The following is a 22,536-nucleotide window of genomic DNA, read 5'->3' as shown; positions in this document are numbered from 1 at the left end:
CAATTAGGGTATACACACAATAATAAAATTAAAGACTTCATATTGAAAATGACTCCATTATTTTTTATTCAGATAACAAACAAACATGTCAATCCACAAAACCATTTTTTAAACAAAAAAACGTCTGTATTTCAGTTAAATGATTTTTTTTTCGACAAAATAGTTAATAACTATAATGATACTTCAAAATGACCCATCTTTTTTCGAAATCTGTTATTTTTTATTTTTTTGGAATTAGTCAATGGGACAATACATCTTTAATGATTACAATGAACATTTGGATAATAATAGGAACACATTGTAGGCCCAATAATGATGATGCACGTACATGGGCGCGCATGTTCGTTTGCGTCAAAATTCAATAAACATGTCCGATATATATGCGAGGACATTTATTAGGTGTAATAAGATTGTTTGAATCATTGAGGTATAAAGTAATGTTAACTCCATGGTTGAATCACGCATAGATTTCTTCAGTGTATGCATTTGATTAGGCGACAACATCTGAAACAGCTATTTCGATATCTACAACTGCTAGGCCTACGTGTTTTCGCTGACTGGGGAATTCCCCTTTTTTTAAAAACGCAAATCATGGACAAAAACGATATGTACAATCATTTTTTCTATGGCCAAATGGTGGAACGTAGGCCTACGTCTTCGATTTACTAAAATGCAGTACACAACATAGTCTACCGCCACCAACGTTTAGACTTGCTATCAAAACATAGCCAGTAGTTGGCTAGAATAATAGCCGCCCGCCGGGGAACACCACCGCTTCGTTTTCCTTTGTCGGGTCTTCGTTGGTATGCTAACAATAACAGCATTTTCACTATTAAAATAAGGAAATGCGATATTATCTTTATTTCATTCTTAGAAATTACTATAAAAATATGCGTGTGCATGATTTCACAATCTGTTGAAAAACCTTGCGCAATTTGCAGATTACTTGCGCAATTTAATACGTTGCTTGCGCAATTTGAAACAGATGTTTCAATCCAAATTGCGCAAGGAATTCTTTGCGCAATTTTAAATTGCGCAAATCGTTCAAATCGCGCATAACATCGGCAATGAGATAATTTTTTTATATGAGTATTTGGCGCTACTGCAGTTTCGCACCACACGGTTATATCTTCGATTTCTCACCTAAACTTTCCTTTTTCACACTCACAACATAATATTATGTAACATGTTTATACGATTCGACCACTTACGAAGTAATTTTTTTTAAATAACAATACTTTTCAAAACATTTTAAACGATATTGAACTCGCTGTCAACACACTGCGAAATGTTCGCCATCTTATATTTATCACTTAATTGCCAGAATGTATGCTTCATTTTCCCAAAAAAATGTAGAAACTATAGAGGGCAGTGTTATAAAATCCGATTACACATATATAGGCCTATTTAGTTTTGAAAGTGTTTTCAGCTGGCGAAATAGAGGTTAAATTAATATTTCATTATTAGTATTATTATTCATATTAATAATAATAGGTCTGACTCCTATCAAAGAAAATTATCTCGGTCACTAATCCAATACATTCACTAAAACAAAAACAATAATTTTCTATTTTTTAATCCAGTGGTGAATCCATGCTGTGTTTTACATATTGAAATTGAAATATGGTTTAGGATTTTTAAAACTGTGAATTGTTTTTTATTTTCATATCGTCGCCGTTTTGATGTACAGCTGGTTCTTTATAGTTTAAAAATAAAAACAGAAAATAAAACATACATTGATTTCTGGCAATTTTCTGATTCTAAAATGGCCACAGTATTCGAGGAAAAGGAGCTGTTTTGAAAGGCATTTTTTATTGTGATAAATGTAATTTAACGGTGGCTAAATCATAGGAACATGTTACATAATGTCCCAAAATTGTATGATGTGAGTGAGAAAAAAATTAGGTGAGAAATCGAAGAAATAACAGTGTGGTGCCGAGTATTTTTCTTATTTCTTCATTTTTTTTAAAGCATGGATAGGCCCAGTATTAGTAATAATTATAATAATATACATATATTTAAAAAAATGATAAATGACCAAAGATAAAATATACTTGAAACTCTATATTTTTTCATGAAATCTTTTTTTTTTTTTTTTTTTTTTTTTTGTTGTTGTTTTTGTACTGTAAATGATAACTTGTGTAATAGGCTAGTATAAATAGTTTTGTAGTAAGTAACTAACGGCCTTGTGAAAAACACCAATATGGTGATTCAAGTGTTGCATCCGTTTTTAAATAAAGTTGTTATTATTATTATTATAATATTATGCGTTCCATACTTTATTGTGGCCGAGTTGACGTGAGGCCGAGTTGATCTGAGGCCGAGTTGACGTGGGGCCGAGTTGACGTGGCCGACTTGACTTTGGCCGAGACGGTTTGGGGCCGACTTGACCTGCACCCGCCTAGGTCCCTAGGCGCGCGGATTCAGCCCTAATCCTAACTGCCCCCACCCTCAACACTAAATGTTGCTAGCATTCAATAGGAGGAGTTTAATAGCAGGCCACACAAAAATTCACCAACCTTGCCGGTAGTAAATCTGTCTCCTTCCTTCCTCCCTCTCACATAAGGCTAGTTTAGAATGAGTAAAGTATAACATGTACCATGGATCCATGCACGTACCGTGTACTACTTTACTTAGACGTACAGACGTACTAATTTATGGAACGCCAGTAATCTCTTCACATGCGGTGACGTCATGCTCTCATACTATTTCATTATGCTCTTATACTACACACCATTATCTTATACTCATTCCTAATGCTCTTATGCGCATAACTAATGCTCTTATACTCTTTCTTAATGCTCTTATACTATTTCTTAAAGCTCTTATACTCTTTCGTCATGCTCTTATGAGACTTCCCATGCTCTTATACTCTTTCGTCATTCTCGTTCTTTTAAAAAATTTGACCAAAACAAATTTATAGAAGATTTAAAATGTATTGACTGGGATCAAATCAAGCTTTACTCTAATGTTAACACTGTCTGGTTGCTATGGAAACACTTATTTGGTGAGTTATGTAATCGGCATGCCCCTTTAAAGACAAAGAGAGTGAAAGGATCACTTCCTGAATGGATAACCACTGATTATATAAGATTAACAAAAGACAGAGACTACTATTATAAGAAAGCTCACAAAACTAATGAACCTGAAGATTGGGACAAAGCTAAACAACTGAGAAATCAAGTTAATAATTTAAATAGGAATTTAAAAAGAAAATATTGTACAAATACTATTAACGAAAATGCTAAAAATCCTAAGAAATTATGGAATACAATAAATAAATTAATACCTAAAACTAAACCCAGTATAAATAATGTATATAAAGATAATAATAAAAACTATACATCCAATGATAAGGACACAGCCAATGTTTTCAATGCTCATTTTACTTCAATTGGAAGTTCTTTAGCAAATCAATTTACTAACTCCAATAATACTAACTCCAATAATTATACTAGTAACACTTCAGAAAATTGTTTTGCGGGTAACAAATTTGAATTTGATCTTCTTACCCCTGATTACATTTTTAACCAGTTATGTAAATTGTCAACTAATAAAGCTATGGGTGTTGATAACTTTGATTGCAAACTTCTTAAACTAGCTGCTCCGATAATTTGTGACTCACTCTCATATATTTGTAATCTTTCTATGTTCAGTTCTAGATTTCCAGATGAATGGAAACTAGCTAAGGTAACACCTGTATATAAAGATGGGGATATGTCAGACCCTTATAATTACCGCCCAATTTCTGTTTTACCCATACTTTCAAAACTCTTAGAACGTGCTGTGCATGATCAATTATACTTGTATTTAAGAACTAACAACCTTATAAATCCCTCCCAATCGGGCTTTAGAAAAGGTCACTCTACAGAAACTACTCTTTTAGATGTTACTGATTATATTTTAGATAACTTTGATAAAGGTATTTCATCTGCTGCTTTATTTCTTGACTTGAAGAAAGCATTTGATACAGTTAACCATGAAATATTACTTACCAAATTAAGGAATTATGGCTTAAATGATATTGCACTTCACTGGTTTAAATCATATTTAAGTGGACGATCTCAAGTTGTTTGTATAAATTCAACAAAATCTGACACCATGAATGTTAATATTGGTGTCCCACAAGGATCAATACTGGGACCTTTACTATTTATTTTATACGTAAATTCACTTCCTGAATTTTTATCATGTAAATGTGTGATGTATGCAGATGATACAACACTCTTATGTAGTTCATCTGACCCTTTAATACTTCAGAATCAACTCAATATCAGTCTAAACAAAATTATAGAATGGTTTGACCATAATCAACTCACACTAAATCTTAATAAGACCAAGCTTATGGTTTTCAGCACAAATCAGAAAACGGCAACATTTAAGAATATAACTTTACTTCATAATAACGAAACTATTGAAAGAGTTGATTCTTTTAAGTATTTAGGTGTCATTTTTGATCCTCAACTAAATTGGAAGGAACATATAGACAAAATGTCTTGTAAAATAGCTAAACGTATCGGTGTGATTCGTCGTATTAAGATGTATCTTCCTATGTATACTTTAAAAATGTTAGCAAATGCTTTAATTATTCCATTATTTGATTATTGTTGCTGTGTTTGGTCCAATTGTAACATAAGTTTTTCAGATTCTCTTCAGGTTTTAATCAACAGATTAGGTAGAATATTGTTATCAGTAGACATGTATACCCCTATTAATGATATCTTAAGTACTCTTGGATGGAGTAGACTTACAGAAAAATGGAATGAAAATATTCTTATAATGCTATTTAAATGTTTAAAAGAAATAGCTCCAAGATACTTAACAATATTATTTCAATTTACTGTAGATAACCATAATAAATGCACTCGCTCCCAAAGTAATAATGATTTATCTATTCCGTTATGGAATAACTCTCAGGGTAAAAGAACTTTTGTTTATAGATCAACTAAATTATGGAATTCTCTACCAAATAACATAAAATCAGAACTCCATAATATGTCTTTGGCAACTTTTAAATCTTCACTATAGAAATCATATATGTATTAACCTTTTTGCCTTCACAATTGTAAATAGTTTTATATCTGTTTTCTTTCTTTTTGTTTTTCTTTTATATTTTATTTTTGTTGTAAATATGTTTACTGAACCACTTTGGAAATCAGTACATCTGTATTGAAAGTGTATTTCAGTTTAAAGAAAGAACAAATAAATAAATAAATAAATTATGCGACGTATCCTGCTCTTATGAGGTAACTGAAAATGCACCGACACATTCTCGACGCTCGTGGCGCACTACTTCAAATGTAAAATAATCGACGGCTGTACAAATAAGTCTACGAAAGTTACAATTCTCGATCATAAACTTGTACACACACGCGAATTAACTTTTCCACACGTTTCAGCAGCAGCAATAAAAACTCATAATGGCTGAAACGCAAAAAAAAAAACCATTAAGACAAATATTAATTGAAATGTCATTTGCAAATGTTGTAGTAGAGGCGTTTGAAAGAGAGGAGGTGATTTATTTTGTTTTTAGGCCTATATACCGTATTATTTCTGTTTATTTTGTGTAAGACTAGCTTGGTCGGTCTACCTTCTTGCTAGGGCTAGGCCTAGACTAGAGTAGCTCGTAGCTAGTAATAGTACTAGGCCCTAGTTAGTATATAGTAGTAGTGCTAGTATAGCTAGCTAGCTATCTACTACCCTTGCTAGGCTATAAGCCCTATAAATGCGTATATGCCCATATTGTACTTTGATATTATGTTAGAATAAACTAAGCATATTCTTGGGCATATAAAAGTCCGGGCCAAAAAACACCATACACGTCACACTGTCACTAGCTAAATAAAAAGAGTATAACTAATAATAGGCCTATTTTCAGTACCTTGCCAAAATAATAAAAATAGTAGACCTATGTCTGAGCTACTACTGTAGGCTAGGCCTATTCTTAATAATTCACTTAGTTTTGAGTATACATGCAATTTTCAATTATGATTATACTATAGGCCTATTATTATAAAATAATTAGGCCTACATTCATTGCATATGAGATATAAGAAGTATATTGTATTTCTTTAAAGATAACAGCTGATCAAGTGTCATCATTGACAGATCAGCAACTAGAGGCATTGGGGGTACTGAGCATTGGCTCAAAGCACCGTCTAAGAATGGCGTGTAGGACTACTGGTAGGTTGTTTTAATGAAGTCATTTATTATTTTTAATTATTTGATTGGATGACTTGTACGTATACTTGCGTATTATTAGCTATGTAGGCCTATGTATTGTGTTGCACTCTGGTGACAAGTATGATTATTTTGTCCGGCTACATTGTTTCAATAGAATAGAATCAATCCTTCATGGATTTCTGAAATTCTCGTAAAAAAATGATGTAAATGATGATGGTGATAAATAATGTCTCATACGTTAAACAAAAATATAAAACATTTCAGCTTGTAGATTAAATTTACAACATTTCAATTTTTCTCGAAATCACCACGATTGTCACAAGTACACAATGCCTATCATATACAGTATATTGAAACACTATTGATTATGTTTGATTACGGGTTTTCTTATCTTATGATAGGATCTCTGCTGGCAAGATTTCCACGTTTTGCACCATATTCCAAAAGAAAGAGCGGAAAAGGAAAGAAAGTAGTAGCTTGGACCAAAAAAGTAGTTTGCGTTGCAAACAAAGATCAAACGTATAGTCCTACATGCAGTGAGAAACAGGCTCTAAAAACTGCTGGTCTCGGCGAGAAAATTCTAGCATTTGACAATTTAGATATAACTCCTGCTCAATTTCAGGAAATGTTATTTAATGCATTTCCAAAATTGCGAGAAGGAGGAGGATTTGAATTATTATATTGCAATGTGAATTCTAGAAAGCTTACCCCAATGGCTGGGGCATACACGCCGAAATCAGTCAAAGAAAATATTGGCCAAGGACGCCTTTTTGTTAGGCCAATTCAAAATAATTTGGAGGTCGGGCCAATCGATGTAAGTATAAGTGTTTGTCATGTTTAATTAACCATTCATCAAATTATATTTGTAAATATTAAATGTAAACTTTACAATCCTTAATAATGGAAAGAAAACGACTAGAAAGAAAAGGTTGCCTATAGCATACTATCATAGGCCTACTCGTTATTTTGTGTAGGGGACTGAATCGGAAAATAGTGGACTAATGCAGACGTGCAATAAATGCAGCAAGTCGATGTTCCTAAACGAGCTGAAGAAGCATGTCGAAAACTGCAGGCAAGTATTCGAAATTAATTAAATTTAGGTTGAATAATAGATACTTGAAAATATCAAAAACAAATAATTATTGCCTCAACCTTACATTGATGAATCCAAATTTATTTTCCTTTTGTGGATTTGCCAGTATATGAACATTCTGATGTCAGTGGAACAAGCTTCTGGAAACGGAACAAATTATTCTATTTACTTACAGTAGGCCTAATGAATAATAATTTATACCGTTATTGTGGGAATCTGTTTTTTAAACTGTTGGTAGGGCATACAATCTCCATTACTATTTCAAATATTAGGCCTATAATTTAAATATCAGAGCACAATTAGTAGTTCATGACATTTTTGTTTATTTCTTTAGTTCTAATTCTGGATCAACCTTGACCGACGAAGAGGTATAGTAATCTTAAGTTTTTCTTTATTTCTTTGTATCTCACTTAGTAGTTGATGTAAAAAACATGGCTATTGTATTATTGCATCTTATAATATGAATTATTACCATAGGTCTATAAGCCTACTAAAGATAGAAGCGCACTTCATACGTCATATCTCTGATTTTGAGTGCTGTCTATTAACTTATCTACTTAAAATTACGATCTACATTATTATCCTTTGTACGCTGAAACAAGATGAAAAGGGCAATTGCATGTTGAAAAAAATATTATGCAATCGGCAGTATCTTAATTAGGCCTACTACGATACTTTTATTCATTTTTTTTAGGATGACATAAATGACGTACTTTATGATCCTGAATTTAAACATCTTACCAGTACCGATCCGGTAAATGTAAGTTTTACTTCTTAACCTTTGGAATTGCTACCATCGTTATTTCAACAACCACTTTGGTAACAAACCTTTTTTCTAATATTTGTATCAAGTCTGTGCGGAACTTAACGGTACAAAAAATCTAACTTTATGCTATTATTGTACTGTATGCTGGCTGTATATTTTATACCTTAATAAATAAATTGATTAAATGAATTATACTTTTGTCTCAACTGATCACTATTGTTTTTACTTTGGAATGTGATTTCTTTATATTTCAGATAACATCTTTTAATGCTGATCAGCCATCGACAAGTCAAGCAGCTCAGTCTAGAGACCACATGACTTCTGGTCAATTGGTAGGCCTACCTTCGAACAACGATGAGTGAGTTTAAGATTACTTTGCTGTACACAATCTCTGACGAAAATACTCTTCATTGATTGACGTTGATTTTATGCTGTAATTTTGCTTTCTACAAACAATTGTTTCAAATAAATTGTATATTTTTACGTTCAAGGTCTGCATACAGTATGTATGTAAAATTATGTACATCTGATCCTGAAGACGAGGACACAGATGATCTAATGCGTGCAATACGCAATAGTTTCGAAGATGTGCAGAGACCAGGGTTAGTACAGTGCTGTCTTTATTATTTAGCAAAAAATAAATTGAAAAGATTCATGCAACATAGACCTACATAACAATCATGTGCTTTATAAAATAGAACTCCTACTGCTGAGGTTTCCATGAAGGACTTACTAGAAAATTACCAAGTAAACCGCAACGATGACGCCACTCAAAATATAATCGTACATAGAAGAAAACTATTGAAATCAGTTTTGTATGCTTTTGGCCAAGATGGCTTTAACTGCCGAAACAAAGTAGTTGTAGATTTCGCAGGAGAAGAAGCCGCAGACATAGGAGGACCCAAGCGGGAAATGTTTAGGTGAGAGTGTCATTCATTACTTATTAAGTTTAATTATTACCGTATGTGTTTCCTAATTATTTTGATTGATTAAACAGCCAGAGTGAAACGTTGAGCTTTCGGAAATTCACTAATTGAATTAATAATTGTATTTGAACAAATATTGCAATTGATTATCATTTATGGAGCTTTGTTTACTTTTGAAGGTTATTGATGAAAGCAATTTCTGATGAGATGGGGATTTTCGAGGGACCTGCTGGTGGCAAATATTTTACATATGATGTAACTTTGCTGGAAAAAAACAGCTACCTTATTGCTGGTAGTCTGGTTGCATGGAGCATTCTTCATGGTGGACCCGGACTGCCAATATTCCATCCACAATTGTACAACCTGATGTGTGGGAATACCAGAGTTGGTCCACTGACTGATGTAACTGCCATTACTGATGAAGATATGCGCATCAAACTTGAAAAAGTACAGTCTACACCTAATTTTATTTCAATTAAAGTAACAACACAGTCTCGATTTACTTATAATTCATTTCGATGACACTTACTTTTATCTATGTAGTCCGTTTGTGTTCATTTATTTATCATTTTTTGATCTAAACTTTAGTGGTTAGTGAGAGTAGGCTATCCTATCTGGAATTGATTAGTTAATGTGTGCTTTATTCAATTGTAGCATTCATCAGGATTCTTTTCTTTTTTGTTTTTCTTTTCAGATATCAAAGTGTAAGTCTGCAGCGGAATACACACTTGTTGCACAAGAACTAGCAGACTGGGCAGCAGACCGTGGAGTAATGTCGCTGTATGCAGCAGATTTTGGTAACCGACAAGAAGTCGTTGCATCATTGATAAAGCAGTTTATGTTTTACAGGTGAGGAAAGCGCAAAACTTAATACTAAATGATCTTATAACAACACAACAATTGGTTTAACAAGTATACAACTCTATGAATTTGATATTATATTACAGAACGAAAGCAGCAATAGGGCAGTTCACAGAGGGACTGGGTGTTCTGTGGGACATTGTGAAAGGATTTCCCGACCAGTTTAAACCACTCTTTACTCCCAATGCAGTTGACTCTCTGTCTAAACGTGCCTTTAAGTCATTAATCAAGGTTATATTTTCGGAAGAGGGATCGAATTTAAGAATACAAGAGGATGACACAATTTTTTGTTGGGAACTATACCTCCAAGATTGTGAAGGTATTCTGTTTTCTTAAACTTTGTGTAAAGTTTTATATTTAGGCCTAAATAATATAAATGTTCAATCCTTACTGTTCCGAAAGATACACTTGATTCTTTAAAGTGCACACCGATTTTATTATATGATTACAGATGGCAAGACTAAGAATTCATTAAAAGATATCCTAGCTTTTATAACTGGAGCTGATGAAGTTCCTCCAATGGGATTTGACAGAAAAATCGAAGTGGATTTCTTCACAAAAGAGGGGCCTTCAGCTAAGGGGTATCCTACAGCTTCGACGTGTGCATTAATTGTTCACTTACCAAGGGGAATAGAAGACCCAATTCTCTTTAGAGAAATATTTGATGACGCAGTTATATTGGGAAAAGGTTTTGGTAAGATGTGAGTATGTTGCAACATAGTCTGTATCAGTTTATTCTGTTGTTCTGTATACAAGTATACATACAGCAGTTTTAACAGGTTATTTGGTTCATTCAAACTTGAATTTTAATTAAAAAACTTTTAACTGTACTGAACAATTACAAAATAATAGATGGTTGATCAAAATGACATAAATAATCTTGATTTATCTTTCTTGATTTTCTATGCTAATTGTAACAGCATTGTACACTATGTAACATTTTTTAACTTTTACAAACATTTTTGGTAAAGGAATGATTGGTTATTCAGATAATTTAAATGTTTAAGAAAGATATTTTGTTATAATTTGTTTGTTAATTTGTTCCACATAAACACTATTCACTATTTTTATCATATCTATATTCTAATAGAGTATCAACAAAAATATATGGTAAAATTCAGTGTCTAGTAATAAATTGTATTACATCTAAATATACATCTAAACCATTTTGAGTACTTTCTTTCATAGGGTCTATTTCTTGAGTCAACTGATCATATGCCATTTCAGGTAATGGGATATTAGGCTCCTCAACAATAACATGTGGATTTGTATTTCTATCGACATCATCATTATTTTCTTCACTAGGTATTTCACACTATAATGAGAAAAACAACATATGAATAAAAAAATTGTTTGTGAATTGTGAATTTGTAGTTCAAACATAACATAAGTCAATACATCCACTGAATTTACTAACCATACTTTACTTATAAATACCGCAAACCTAACAATATTACATTCTACATAAATAATTAAAACAATGTGGACAAAAGTAATGCATGTTTTTATGCAAATTGTTATATTTAGAACCAACCTCTGATACAGGATTCTCCAACTGGCCAGATAACCACATATTAATTGGGGTACGTCCAACAGTACGGATTCGATGGTTATTCCAGGCCATTGCCCATTCCTGTAGTGAGAAATTTATTCGAGGAGTAAATACATATTGCAATGAAAATAATTGCATTTCGTCTAGTGGGTCAAGACTGCCTTCTTCTTCTAGGTGGTAAAACATCTGGTAAAAGTGGTGCAGGCACCCCTCGAATACATCACGCCAAAGTCTTTCGATGCGCTGATTGTGAGTGCTTTTCCCAATTATAGTACCTCTAGTGCCTGTTGAAAGAATTATAGTATCCATTATTTCTATTTGTGCAGCATACATATATATGTAGCAGCCTATCTTAGTCTCTTACTCTTCTTCTTGACAAACCACAATCCCTTAAATAAAATTAATAAATGACCATTAACCCAACCTCGTACTTCCTGCATATACTTCCAAACTTGTACATTTTCTCCCCCAGCATCCGATCGCACACGAAGAGGAACACCATATTCTTCAACTGCTTTGTAAAATGCAGCCAGTACAGTTGATGATCTGTTATTTGTTGAACATTTTAAATAAACAGGTAGTCTGCTAAAACCATCAACTCCGCCATGGATGACAAATCCCCATCTTGAGAAAAACATAACAAATTGTGAATTACAAAAAATAGCAGATAACTAAATTTCAATAAATAATATATAATAACTTTAGGCTCTATCTTAATAGGTGACAGTGGTTTGAACATACATGATATTGAAAAATAAATACTCAGGTTAGCTACGTACCTAATTAATTTGTGGTTTCCATCTATATGCCATAAATGATTTGGGCCTTCGACGCTATAAACACGACGATGAAGACGCCTTTTACGTCGATTAGCTGAACCTTCCTCATCTATACGATGTATTGCATCTCGCAATGCCTTCCGAGGCACAGAAATGCCTCTATCCTGAAGAAAACCCTTTAACATCACCTCCCCACAGTTTGAGTGGGTCATAAGTATCTCACTAATGTTGTCATCTAAAGCTCTGTCTTCAATATTGCTGTACTGTATGGCTGATAAATTGTACATTTGTAACCACCTGAACACAGTACTCCGACTAACACACATCAAATTTTTTATATCGAATACACTGTACCCATGTTGGATGAGATTTTGTAATACATCTTTATCAATTACTTTGTTTCTTAACGATGCATTGCATTCCTGTACAATTAAATTCATTTCTTCTCGAGTTAGTATGCCAAGATTTTCAAATTCCTCACGGCTTAAATGATCCACTATTTCAATAGTAATCTAATCAGAGAAAACAATCCAAAAAAATGAATTAATTTATTAAGAATCATTTAAAAAGGATTAACAAAAATAAAAACATGATGGGGCCTAGTAGGCCTATTTATACTACTAGCTAGGCCTATACTAGATATAATACTGGCATGCTCTAGCTAGGCCTGCGGCCTATAGATGCCCTCCTAGGCCTCGCTAGGCCCCTACCTTTATTTAATATTAATATAGTAGTAGTGTGTAGTAGTATAGGCTAGCCAGCCTGGCCTGCTCTGCTCTGGCTGGCTAGCCTATACTACTACACACTCTAGGCCTACTAAGCTAGGCCTAGGCCTCTATCTAGGCCTAGGCCTAGTAGTACTAGGCCTAGCCTAGCCTAGGCCCTAAGTAGTAGGCCTAGCCTAGGCTAGTCTATTTTTATAATGAATGATGAAATACACATTAAATGATATCACCTCCTCTCTCTCGAAAGCATCCATCACTGCATTTGTAAACGAAAGGTCCATTAATATTTTTTTTAAAGATTTCTTTGGTTTCATTGGAAATATTGTAGGCCTAGGGCTAGCCATTTTCATTAAAAGAATCGGCGCACGGAGGACCGGCCCGAAGAGGATGAGATGCTTTTATGATCGAGAATTGTAACTTTCGTAGACTTATTTGTACAGCCGTCGATTATTTTGCATCTGAAGTAGTGCGCCACGTGCGTCGAGAATGTGTCGGTGCATTTTCAGTTACCTCATAAGAGCATGATACGTCGCATAATTTAGAATGACGAAAGAGTATAAGAGCATGGAAAGTCACATAAGAGCATGACGAAAGAGTATAAGGTCATTAAGAAAGAGTATAAGAGCATGACGAAAGAGTATAAGAGCTTTAAGAAATAGTATAAGAGCATTAAGAAAGAGTATAAGAGCATTAGTTATGCGCATAAGAGCATTAGGAATGAGTATAAGATAATGGTGTGTAGTATAAGAGCATAATGAAATAGTATGAGAGCATGACGTCACCGCATGTGAAGAGATTACTGGCGTTCCATACTAATTTTCCCGCCAATCATCATGACCCGCCAAACTCTCTTCCGATCATCCTCTCACACACATCAATGCAATGAATGTGATTGGTCCGACGTCGTGTATGTTATCAACATCATGTCTTACTCCGATAAACTAAATTTATAGATATGGTAGCCCAATAAAACATTTTTGTAGGTTGTTCCTGATGATTTGGCGTTTTTCTTTTGGTGGTGGTGGTGGTACTGGTAAGGTACATAGGCCTAGAACATATTCAAATACCCCCTCTTAGGTAAAAGTATGCTTAGCATAATCTGTGTGCTGCCACCTCTAGCATATTATAATATTAGCATATCATCGCTGGCCACAACCTCGTTGATAATATGCAGCACAAAACTGCGTAGAATAGCATCAATATGGCGGCGGTAAACAATCTGGAAAACCCCTACTCTCAATATCCATACGTTGACGCCTCCTCATGATGGATGGCCGTTTAAAAAAAAGTGCTGTTTAGAGAGGATTGGCGCTAGGATTTGCCCGACGGAGGGACAAGGGACTGTGAACTTAAATCATTAATCCATTTTTGTTATTAACTTATAACAACTGGTAGTATCAAACGTAGAGACTGTTTTTTATTTGAAAGTATCCCATAATGCACCAATGTGACAGTTACTTATCGCCACTGCACATTCCGTGAACTATGTTATGCTTCTCTTAAATTTAGAAAAAAAAATCCGATCTATACTTAGGAATGAAAAGGTAACATATTCAATATTTTTATAAAATACACTCATATAAATTGTTTCAATCAACTATCTCCGACTTTATACTGTCTTGTAAAAATCAGAAACATATATTAATCTACTTAATCTTTCTTTAATCGAGTAAGTAAGTAGTAAGTAGTACAGTACTTCAGTACTTCTTGTATTTGGGTGTGTGACGCATTCACCCACTACGGAGGCTTAAAGTGAGCTCCCGACAAAATCCCACTTACATGCAATGAAACGACGTAGGCCCTATAGTAACAACAAGTGGACTAAATCACACTAAAGGCCAATTTACACAGACGAGCGGTTAGCGGTAAGTTAAGCGGAAACGCAAAAAGTACATTCTATGTTATTTCTTATGACCAAGTTGAAAAAAATATGTTGGAATTGTATTAATTATATGCCTATCATAAACATTTTAAACGAACGCAAATTACTAAAATCACTGACAACATTACTTCAAACTTATTGTTCTTTTGCATTACGGATGAAGTAACCGATATTGAACATAGGCCTACGTGTGTGTGCGTGTGGCGCAGTGTGTTGGACGCTTGGACTACTGATCGTGATTGAGGTTCGAATCAAACTCTCGCTGCATTGCTTGTATCCTTAACTTAGACAAGATACTTTACTTACGTTTGCCTCTCTCCATCCAGGTGTATAAAATGGTACCTGGTTAGATCAAGACACAATTTTGCACTGATTAAGTATAGCTGCATTTTGGGAGTATGTTTCATACGTGTTTGATCCAAAAAATGAGGTTATAATGGGGTAATAATGTTCAGCGCTAAGAAGTTTCACGCTATATAAATCCAGGATATTATATATATCAAATACCAGTGTGAAATATGTTTTAATAATTCGAGAAACTTTAGTTCTCATTGTTGTTAATTATATGTAACTATTTCACTGTTCTCCACTGATACCCAATTTTTGTCCACTGCACACTGTATAACATAATATAGGAGGATGATCATCGAAGCATTTTTTGTGGAAAACCAGGGCGACGAATTTGAATCATAATATTTCATTTTCTAAGAGACTATAGGGTGCAACTCGGTATTAGAAAAAAAACAGTTATTCGTCAAGGTCAGGGTCGAGGTCAAATGTCAAAATGTTTGCACCGATTGAGCTGAAACTTTGAGAAAACAGTCTTAAGGATAGAGGATGAGTGTAATTCCGATATCGAGGAGGGCGCGATATCAAAGGTCATAGTAAAATTTAAAAATCACTCCAAACGAGCTGAAACTTGGGTAAAGTCTTCAAACTGGATAGATGGGTGCAACTTCGAAAACGAGTTAGGTTGTCATGGTCTTCAATGCGCCATCCGAGGGCAGTTTAAACGCACAAATTGGACGAGAGACTCGTTTGGTCGAAAAGCAATCATACATACTATGGAATTCTTTACCGATGTACTAGTATCTTCAAGATCAACTAATCAATTCAAGTCAGGTCTCGAACAGACATGGACCAACCCCCCTTTAAAATTTGCCCCTCTTGATGTCATTTTCAAGAGGGGCTTATAGGCATAGCCTTGATCCGGATCCAGCAGATGCTCTAAGCTCCGGAAACAAGTATGCTGGCAAATTTGCAAATAACGGCACTGCGAGAGTGCGTAAAGGCTCCGCCTACTGTAAAATTCTCCTCCTACATTCACACCGGGGAACAGTTTTTTTATTTTAATTCAGTGTCTTTTATGCTGTGTGTGATTAGGCTAATCTCACTACAACCATGTGTATGCGAATTTGGTGTAATGGTTATAAACCAGCCTTTCAACTGGTTGTAACAATGGAACAGCAACGGCAAAAAACAACGGGTGAATTAGGTTTTTTAAAATACTCGTATCAAAAAACCTGTCATTAAATCAAATTATGTTTTAAAATTACAAATCACAATTTGTAACTCTTGCCTCTGTACAAAAATGAAGTTTTTTGAACAAGTAGTTCAATTTCCGTTTAGCCTACTTTTTACTTTAAGCATGGATTAAGGAATATTCCTTAATTTTTAAGCTCTAAGTCTAAGAACAGTTACGTAATAGCCTCCTACTCGTGATGTTTTTAGAGTAATAGTGCATTTTCAGGCCCATTATATTCCTATAATGTTTTAATGGCGCTCCATAGAAGAATTTTTGTTATTGTTTTCTCTGTTGCTCAGCTACAAGAAGTAAAGCGGGTGAACATGATGCAGCAGCAGCCGAGCCTCCCTAGCCAAAGAAGATCGTGGCGCTAATAGTATTTTTGGCCAGAGCTGCATAGCTAGGAGAGGCGTACGGCCGGGGCGGACGCGGGGAGAGAGAGAGAGCCTCTGCTTGCTATAAAATACTGCTAATCCTACTAATATAAAACTAAAAGTAATAGCTAGGCCACCAGGCTGGAGGCTAGGCCTATTTTGTCTTCAGAGTTGTGCCTGATATGGCGGATACTCTGCTTCTACGAGCAGTGAAAGGAAAGCCAAAATGCTTAAATTTGTCATCTAAACATCTGACACAAATCCCAAGACTTATTGGCAAACTTGAGTGTTTGAATATTCTACATTTAAAAAATAACAAGATTCAAGATTTACCAGTAGAATTTTCAGCTTTAACCAAAGTAGGCAGGCCTCCCGGCCCTAATAAGCTAGGCCCCTAGGCTATGCTGTTAATTAAGCCGTATTTAAAGGCCGCCGTCTAGGTAGGCCTAGCCTAGAGATGATCTTTATGTTTTGTAGTATTTTATTTAATTAGGCCTAGGCTAATGTACAATAAATACTAGGCCTAGGCCTAGTAGGAGAACTACTAAAGTAAACAAGATTACTATAACTTGAAGAGTCAGCAGTCCCAAGATCTTTAAAAATAATTTATTGGTAATGAACAATGACAATCAATGTACAGTGGACCTCTTTCCTAACTAGGCCTATGTTTTATTATTATTACTTTTTGTTTATTCCCAGCTTATTGTATTAAATATTGGCAACAACGAGTTAGAAGAGATACCAGCATCACTAGGGCAACTGAACAGTCTAGAAACATTGCATTTATTTGGTAACAAAATAAAAAAATTGCCAAATAAAATTCTAGGTCAGTATTCCAATTGCATTCATAACACTGCAGAATATTCAGAACTCAACTCAACTGTGTCGACATAATAAGCGCTCCAAGCAACTGACAGGCACAACAAAAATGTTCTATTGTTTTCATTCATTCATTCAATCTTTTATTTCGGAAACTCTGGTCCATAGAAAGTAAATTACATATAAATAAAATAAACAAAATTACTACTACTCATCTCAGGATGGCATTCCATCTGGAGAGCATCTTCGACTTAACTAAGACGTTGCTTATAATCGTTGAGATTAAAATATTTTTGCTTGCATTAAGTCTATCAGGCCATATATTGATATTCTTAACAATTCATAAAAAGAGGGAATTCTACATTCCGTAAACATGAGGCTGGCACTGCAATGTCGAGGCCTTTGCAACAACATTCTTAAACCATTATTGTAGCATACCTGGAGAGATCGCAAGGTACCTTGATTATAGTTGCACCATAATGTAGCACAACACAAACATGGTTGCTTGCACAATATGCTTTCCAGAACTGTTTCCAAATAGAGTATGGGTGGGTAAAAGTGACCAGTAGGGATCAGTTCGATTTTTCCGTAAAAGCACTTGCGCATACTGGTTTCTACAAACTACAAATCGCATTGTGCGCGCCGTAAGGTAACCACGACTGGTTCCGTTGAGTTTTTTTTAGTTAGGTTGAGTTCCGTGTCAATACACAGTGTTAGGTATTTTGAATTTTGCTGTTATTAAACAGCGTTGTATTGTTAGAAACAACTTGAATATCTAATCCTGCTGCCATCACTAAAATCTCAATCTGTTGAATGTATGAATGTTAATTTGTTTTTCTTATGGTGTTATAATGTGGATGCTCAAATTGTAAACAATTTTATTTTAATACGCAGGTGGACTCAGAAGTTTAACATTTTTGAATTTGAACAATAATGACCTGAGGACTGTGACACCATCGATCAACAAGTAAGTTTTTTAAACAGAATTTTAAAGTTTAAAACACTACGATTAAGTCAGATGTATGTCATTTACATGAAATGAATTACTATTTTCAAATCTAATCAGTGGGCCCATTGTATGTCAAAAATGTGCTTAATTGCCTTATTAAAGCAGTTTAAACAGGGATGTTAGTACAATAAATCATCAATTATTTGATACTATACAGTTTCTTTTTATAGTGGAACTCTAGCTTGGGGGTTAGCATGCTGACTCTTTCAACTCCACTCCCTACCCTTTTCACATCTGTATACATTGTTGCAAGTTGTAACCAGGTTTGATCTCTTGATTTATTACATGCATAGGTGAACCCTGGGGAACCTGGACTCATTCAATTTAGTTATTTAGTAAAAGTTTTATTCTAGTCAATTTCTATCTTAATTTTAGATTGGTTAATTTGAAGTACTTGAGTCTAGATGGTAACAGCTTGACTAGTCTGCCATCAGAACTATGTGCCATCAGTCCTCTGACAGAGCTGCATGCTGCTAACAACCAGTTGACAGCATTGCCTTTAGAAATTGGCTTCCTGGTGAACCTAACAAAACTTTATGTACAGAAAAATAAGATAAGAGAACTTCCTGAAGGAATTGGTAAACTATATAACCTGAAAGTTATCGACGTGGCTGCAAATGAATTAAGAATATTTCCAACAGAAGTAAGGAAATAAAAATTATTTAGATAGATTATCATATACATCCTTACATGTGCACTGTAAAGCAATTAAAGATAGTTCTGTTATTAATGAATGGATTAACACATTACATTTTGCAACTCAATCCTAACATTGGGAAAAAAAATGTAATGTATTAAATGTTAATATATTCATGGAGGAAATATTTCCTCCATGATATATTTAAGTTGTTCAACTTTTTTAGATGTACTAGCACTACAATTGTGTTTTATTTTACATTCTTAAGTAAATTATGTACATTGTTGCTTATTATTCTCTTCCTGTCACTGGTTCATTTTTAATATATTTATAGATGGTACATTTCTGCTTATTTGCTATTTATTCATAAATTTGTATATTTTCGTTTTATATGCCTGTGAGAATTTAAATGAATAAATATTGTGATTCTTTCCATTTTTCTTTCTTTATATTGACAGTTGAATAAACTACCACTGAAAGAACTGTACTGTGAAGAGAACCCACTGATCGACCATGTTCCTATTAAATCTGTACAAGAGGAAGAAGTTCTAACTTTAAAGGTACTACTACTACTTTACTATATAGAAATGTGGGAGAGAGAGAGGCAATGTGTTGATAATGGAAGTTGAGGAGTGGAAAGGAAGCATTGCCATTATATTATGTGTATAGATATATTAAATAATAAAGATATAATATTTATCAATTACAGGAAATATGTGCTAGATTCATAATGAGTGAACTCAAAGCAAGGTAATCATATTTTTCATCTAATCTAAATTTGAAAAATTATTTTATTCCAAATGATGTTCTCTATATTATCAGGGATATGTTCTATTTATTATTAAATATTAAGCCGGATATTAACAATAAACTTAAATAAGTGATGAAAAGGGGTTTAGGAATGTGTCTGATATACCTAATTGAATTAATTACATTAGTTTAATTACTGTAATTGTATGTACCATATTTATTCAAATAAAGACCCATAGAACATCATTTCAAATAAACGCCCTGGATTGTTTATTTATTTCCTTGAATAAACACCCGACCACATGCATATATACACAATATTGTACTACACATTCCTATTTGTATTAGAATTCATTAATTGACTTGATCTACAATCTACCAAACATTTTGAAACAATTACAATCACTTTTTGATATTGTGTTGTATTTGTGTACAGTATAATATTGTTTATTATCAATCATTAGTCTTCGCCATGATTCCAAATATGCCGGTAACAAGTCAACGAGTGCTAGTGGTACTGACTCCATAATTTGTAACTCTCCTATATCCAACAATAGGTAAATCATTGTGGACACACTTTATCATTTTTTAACACAAGCACGATTTTGATTGAAAGTGTATTACTAGTACTGTCGATATTATTTTTACCACTATTATAAACTCTGTTTTTCACTCCTAGGCACTAATTTGTATTCATTTTGTTTCTTAAACATTAGATTGCTATAATATGACCAAACACTTACCTTCTATTTTACATGCACACTATTTAACCTGGTCATGTGTGGTACAGTCTACAGCATATGTTTTTTCGCCTAAGTAACTAAAGAAACTAAAATAACAACTTTTTATGAAAGTCTCATTTATGAAAGTTTTCATTAATAGCACGTGATCACGACTCATTTCCATTGTTTTGATTAGTCAATTATTACTTTTCTAAAAATACAAAACTATGGTTTTCACTCATTATTGCTCAATATTATTCTTTCTAGATAAGTTTCACTTTCAAATTACTTATACTCCAATGGGTTACAAAACATTGTGATACAATATAAATAACACGTATTCAACTTCCAGGTGGTGATGTGTGTACTAATATTTTTGCTGTCCTCTCTATATTAGTTTAGTTACAAAAATAGGTTCATGTAAAAAATTCTTGTCAACCTTATACAGTATTATATACTGTACTGTTTGCCAAGCATTTAAAATTGAATTTCATTATTTTGTCAATTAATCTTAGAGCTCTGCTGACAATCAAAATTAGCATATTCATAACTAACTTTACTTTGTTTGACAGGTGGTCTTATCTAAGAATAGCTATTCGCCACTACCCCAGTGTGAAGGAGATGTTGGGACAGGCTAGCAAATGTGCGTTCTGTAATCGTTCATTCCTAAACACATGGCTTGAATGTGTCACGTTTGTTGATGCCAAGAAGGCAAGTATTCAATTCAAATTATAATTTAGCATGAAATTTATTGATTCCTGATCTAATAAAATAATAAAATAATATGAAATCAATGTAATACAATACTAATAAACATGGATCTCCTTGGTATAAACTTGATTTATTTACTGTATTTAAAATTTGTCGGTAAGTAGCAATGATAATGACCTTATTTTAATATTGTATAAAAGTATTTTTCACTATTGTTAACAGCTAAATATATCTTTATTACAGTCTATTTTGTGCATTAGACCGTAATTTATATACTATTGAACATTGTTGACAATTTGTTTGGTTTAAAAACACAAAGGGTTCAGTCGTCTACTTAACTATACTAAATTTGTAAAGTTTATATGTGCGGTATAATAAATTAAATGCATGTATTAACCATTTCTCCTAAATTGTACAATATAAGTTGTTTTAGATAAAACCATCTGAACTCTCACTTGTAATATGCAATATAGTGAAAGTTAAAGCCATTTTTTATCTATTTTTAAATATATATTTGAAAGTTTCGATTTCAAGATTGGAGCAGATTACATGTTTTTTTTTTCTCTCTGGAGAGATTTTATCAAAGCTTCTATGAAGAATTATGAACTTCTGTTTGCAAACATTATATGCGATATTTTATTTTCAATCAATTTATTATTTACAGGATCTGAAGACAATGAATTCTCCCGGCAGGATACCAATACGAGCATTGCTCTGCTCTTACAAATGCTTCAACACACCTGGTCATAGCTTCTATGGTGTTGCATTTCCATGATGATAAAAGACACACTATTTTGGCATTTGGTCCTTATTGTACTGGTCTTCAAAGTATGTGTAGAGCATCATCTTCCACCGCTGACATGCTTTCAAATGTTAATAAAACAAGTTGTTTCGTGATATTTAATATGTAAATAATATGTAAAAAAAGCACTGTTTGTGATGAGTGAGATTTATAATAAATTTATTGCATTTCAACTATGTTAAGTTTATGTTTTTTTAAGTTTTCTGTGCACAGCACTGACCCTGTTAAATCTTTCGCACAATACATTATCAAACCCCTGGCATATTATATTATTATATCATATTATACCATTTTTTGCAATAAATTCACATGAAATTGTTATTAGAGTGGCTTGGCTAAGAATAGGCTACAGTCTATAGTTCACACCTGAAAATAAAAATACTGTACCTATTTTGGTGGGAGAATGCAATGTAAGTTTTT

General features: G+C 33.6%; 3 protein-coding genes and 1 long non-coding RNA gene across 5 annotated transcripts in view; 1 reads left to right on the top strand and 3 right to left on the bottom strand.

Moving 5' to 3' along the window:
- The window catches only part of LOC144849899 (junctional adhesion molecule B-like), an 87,342-nt gene that overhangs the window by 59,951 nt on the left and 4,855 nt on the right, over window positions 1-22,536 (bottom strand). The window lies entirely within an intron of this gene.
- On the bottom strand, window positions 43-2,644 carry LOC144849903 (uncharacterized). Its single transcript, XR_013614012.1, has 2 exons — window positions 2,520-2,644; window positions 43-829 (listed from the first exon to the last, which is right to left on the bottom strand). It is a non-coding gene; the product is annotated as an uncharacterized LOC144849903 (long non-coding RNA).
- Window positions 10,947-12,447, bottom strand: LOC144850446 (uncharacterized). The gene is made up of 4 exons (XM_078707727.1): window positions 12,161-12,447; window positions 11,806-12,005; window positions 11,364-11,665; window positions 10,947-11,144 (listed from the first exon to the last, which is right to left on the bottom strand). The coding sequence occupies exons 1-4, from the start codon at window positions 12,445-12,447 to the stop codon at window positions 10,947-10,949; spliced, it is 987 nt and encodes a 328-aa protein (XP_078563853.1).
- On the top strand, window positions 16,617-22,289 carry LOC144849898 (uncharacterized). 2 transcript variants are annotated; one of them, XM_078707002.1, is made up of 9 exons: window positions 16,617-17,025; window positions 17,366-17,492; window positions 18,380-18,452; window positions 18,870-19,137; window positions 19,590-19,691; window positions 19,841-19,881; window positions 20,346-20,438; window positions 21,176-21,314; window positions 21,979-22,289. In XM_078707002.1, exons 1-9 carry the CDS (start codon window positions 16,849-16,851, stop codon window positions 22,087-22,089), a joined length of 1,131 nt encoding a protein of 376 aa, XP_078563128.1. In that variant the 5' UTR covers window positions 16,617-16,848; the 3' UTR covers window positions 22,090-22,289. The 2 variants fall into 2 exon arrangements, with proteins under 2 accessions (XP_078563128.1, XP_078563129.1); XM_078707003.1 differs by lacking the exon at window positions 20,346-20,438 and having other exon boundaries at window positions 16,621-17,025.

Source organism: Antedon bifida, chromosome 8 (genome assembly GCF_963402885.1).
Source record: "Antedon bifida chromosome 8, ecAntBifi1.1, whole genome shotgun sequence".
Taxonomy (NCBI): domain Eukaryota; kingdom Metazoa; phylum Echinodermata; class Crinoidea; order Comatulida; family Antedonidae; genus Antedon; species Antedon bifida.
This window is presented reverse-complemented; position numbering and strand designations above follow the sequence as displayed.